This window comes from Eimeria mitis, genomic scaffold (assembly GCF_000499745.2).
Source record: "Eimeria mitis Houghton genomic scaffold, Emh_scaff1933, whole genome shotgun sequence".
Classification (NCBI taxonomy): Eukaryota; Apicomplexa; class Conoidasida; order Eucoccidiorida; family Eimeriidae; genus Eimeria; species Eimeria mitis.
Genome location: NW_013570255.1, coordinates 3,815 through 6,439, shown reverse-complemented (window position 1 = coordinate 6,439; position 2,625 = coordinate 3,815). Strand labels below are relative to the sequence as shown.

Here is a 2,625-nt window from a genome sequence, read left to right as displayed (position 1 = left end):
AGCGTCAGGGGCATTGGCGCTGCAGTCTACCTGGGAATGGAGAGAGGTGGTTGCTTCCAGCGCGCTGCTGCTGTTGGGTTGCTGCAACCGAAACCCTCAGCCTGTGTGCACCTCCTGCAGCGGTATGCGGCAGAGGGACATGCGTGTGTGGGGGGAGCAGCAAAAATGCCGCTACTGCGTTTGATGAGGAAGAAACGGACAACAAAGAATAAATGAAAGGTCAACGTGTGAAGAACAAAACTGCAAGCGCCACGCGCCCCCCAACGGTGAGCTGTCTCCGGCTGCAGCAATAACCCGAAAAGAGTCTTTTGCTCCGCTGCATGCGGTCAAAGCAACATAAAACATAAATATTTAGAAAATAATGATGGCTCTGTTGTAGCAAGAACACCAGCGCAGCGCTTGCTGCTGCCAGCCCCCCGACAACGACCCAGAACACCACCCCTCCCGCCGCTGTGCTCTTCCTGCTGTTTTTGGATGGCGTAAATGTCTGTATTACCTTTTTTTCTGAGTTTACTCCTTTTAATAACAACTACTGGGGTATGTTTTCGCGTGTAGCCCGGGGGGACTCACACTCCCATGCGGCCCCGTGTTTGGGTGGAAANACTGGGGTATGTTTTCGCGTGTAGCCCGGGGGGACTCACACTCCCATGCGGCCCCGTGTTTGGGTGGAAATTATGGCCTATGATGCTTTCTTGCAATCGGCTTTAGAAGGATATCAACAGCCGCAAAGTAGAGTATTTAATTTAGTCAAAGGGGAAGAGATGTTCAGGAAGATTGTCAGAGGGGACAAGCGATACAAACGCGCCACCATCGGGAGCCACGGAAACCCGGGTCCTACTTGAAATTGAATACACACGCTAAAGAACGCCAACACCTCTGCATTTATGCGAGGTCAGCGTTTTCCAGTGCTGGGTACTGTGTCAGGTAGGTGGAGATAGTTGGTGCGCAACACTCGCCCGTAGGTTCCTTGGATCGTGGTCTGTCTGAAAGCGGTGCAGGCACTTCTACTTGCGTGCAGTTTGTTACGGCGAACTACGTACTGAGCGATAGGACACGGTGTACGTGCATGCATCAACCGGTGACATTTCTCCCCTTGCACATGAGGTTGCTTTGAAGCAGATGTTGCTGCAGTTCGCGCTACAACGCGTTAGAGGCCGTCGCCTCTCCACACCATCATAGCCCCTTCTGCCTCTATCTCCAGGATGAGTGCAGACTGCAGGGCTGTCAGATGCTTTCGGGTAACTGTGTTCATGATCCTATTGAGGTTGTTTCAGCTGAGGACGACCCTATGCTACAATCGAGATGGGTTCTCGTCACACTTGGTGGCTTAGCGTAGTGTATCATAGCATCTGCGTGCAGCTCACAGCTGGGCGCCCTGGTGCATAGCACCGGCTAGTAGCGAGGGTGAAAAAAACTAATCTTACCCCCCCAAAAGTCCTCGAAATTAGCTCTTCTTCTGCAGAATGAAGATTGACCAGGATCCGCCATCCATTGGGGAGCCGACCGCCGGAAGGAAACCCGTCGCATTGAAGCAAATGCTATGCTTACAACTCTCCCAGTGGGAATCAAAACAATTTATTAAGAATGCCTCTGCAGACCATCCGGAGGTTACGAGCGTCGTGAGCGGGCAGTGGAAGAATTCCTTGCTTCTCTGTAGGCGCACTTTCGTTGTCAAAATGCAGCTGGCAGTTCCGTGGTCTTGCATTTTACTATCGAAACTTCGTCCCTGGAGTCGCATGCATCACCGCTCCGATAAGGGGTCCACTTACGAAGGACAAACACCTTTCTGTAGAGAAAGGAAAATAAACTGCCCCATGCGAAACATGGCTTCGTCTACACAGCTCGCGGTCCTTTATTCTGAGAAACAGGCTACAAGCGACGCAACAACTGCGGTGATGCACACTCAGAAAGCCAATCGCTGTCAGACTCTCTCCACCGGAGCATATGTCTCGCAGCCAGCCGTGGGCTGGTGCGGCTGCAGATCAGTGTTCGTTATAACTTTCTATCTAAAGCAATACAGCTCCCTCTATGTATTGTAGTCGTTCTCGTACAGCTAAAGAGGTCCGCAAAGGTTCCAGTTGGGCTCCATTGCAATGCCTGTGCGCTACATATCCTCTCCCAGCCCTTAAGGCCGCAGAGCCCGGTATAGTGGGGTAGCAGACAGAGCAATTTTGGGATAAAAGCAAGAGGAGAAACCTCCTTACCGCTTTGTTAACTTCGTTACTCTGCTGGATCAGAAAAGATGTCTGAGTGTCTGTAGCATAAGAGAGTTTACTTGTGTATGTCAGTCAACTTATCCCAGCCCGTTATATGCAGCAGTGGGGTTCGAAGGATGCGCTCCACAGTAGTCTTTCAGAGAAGTATCATATTAATATGTCATGCTTTTTAAGAATATTACACTAAAGTGTAATATTCTTTGTTCACGCGAACGAATATCTGCATAGCATCTAAGGGACTGAGGGCTCAGCCCATACATCTTCAGTTTCCTGTATCCGCAGTACATCCATTGTTATGGACTCAAAACACCCCATCGTGTGAGGGAACTCAGATCCCTACTACTTCTCATAATCGGGTCTCCGTCTGCGTTTGTGTTGTCGTTGGGGGCACAAGACGCCGAGCTGCGGA

At 50.7% G+C, this 2,625-nt stretch overlaps 1 protein-coding gene across 1 annotated transcript in view; it reads right to left on the bottom strand.

The window, feature by feature from the left end:
* Nucleotides 1–141, bottom strand: part of EMH_0046090 (uncharacterized protein) — a gene marked incomplete at both ends in the record, with an annotated part of 2,948 nt that extends 2,807 nt beyond the window's left edge. Inside the window, one exon of the mRNA XM_013496131.1 lies at nt 112–141. Coding sequence (XP_013351585.1) covers nt 112–141 — 30 coding nt within the window. The remainder of the gene's footprint in view (nt 1–111) is intronic.
* Nucleotides 142–2,625: the final 2,484 nt, after the last annotated feature.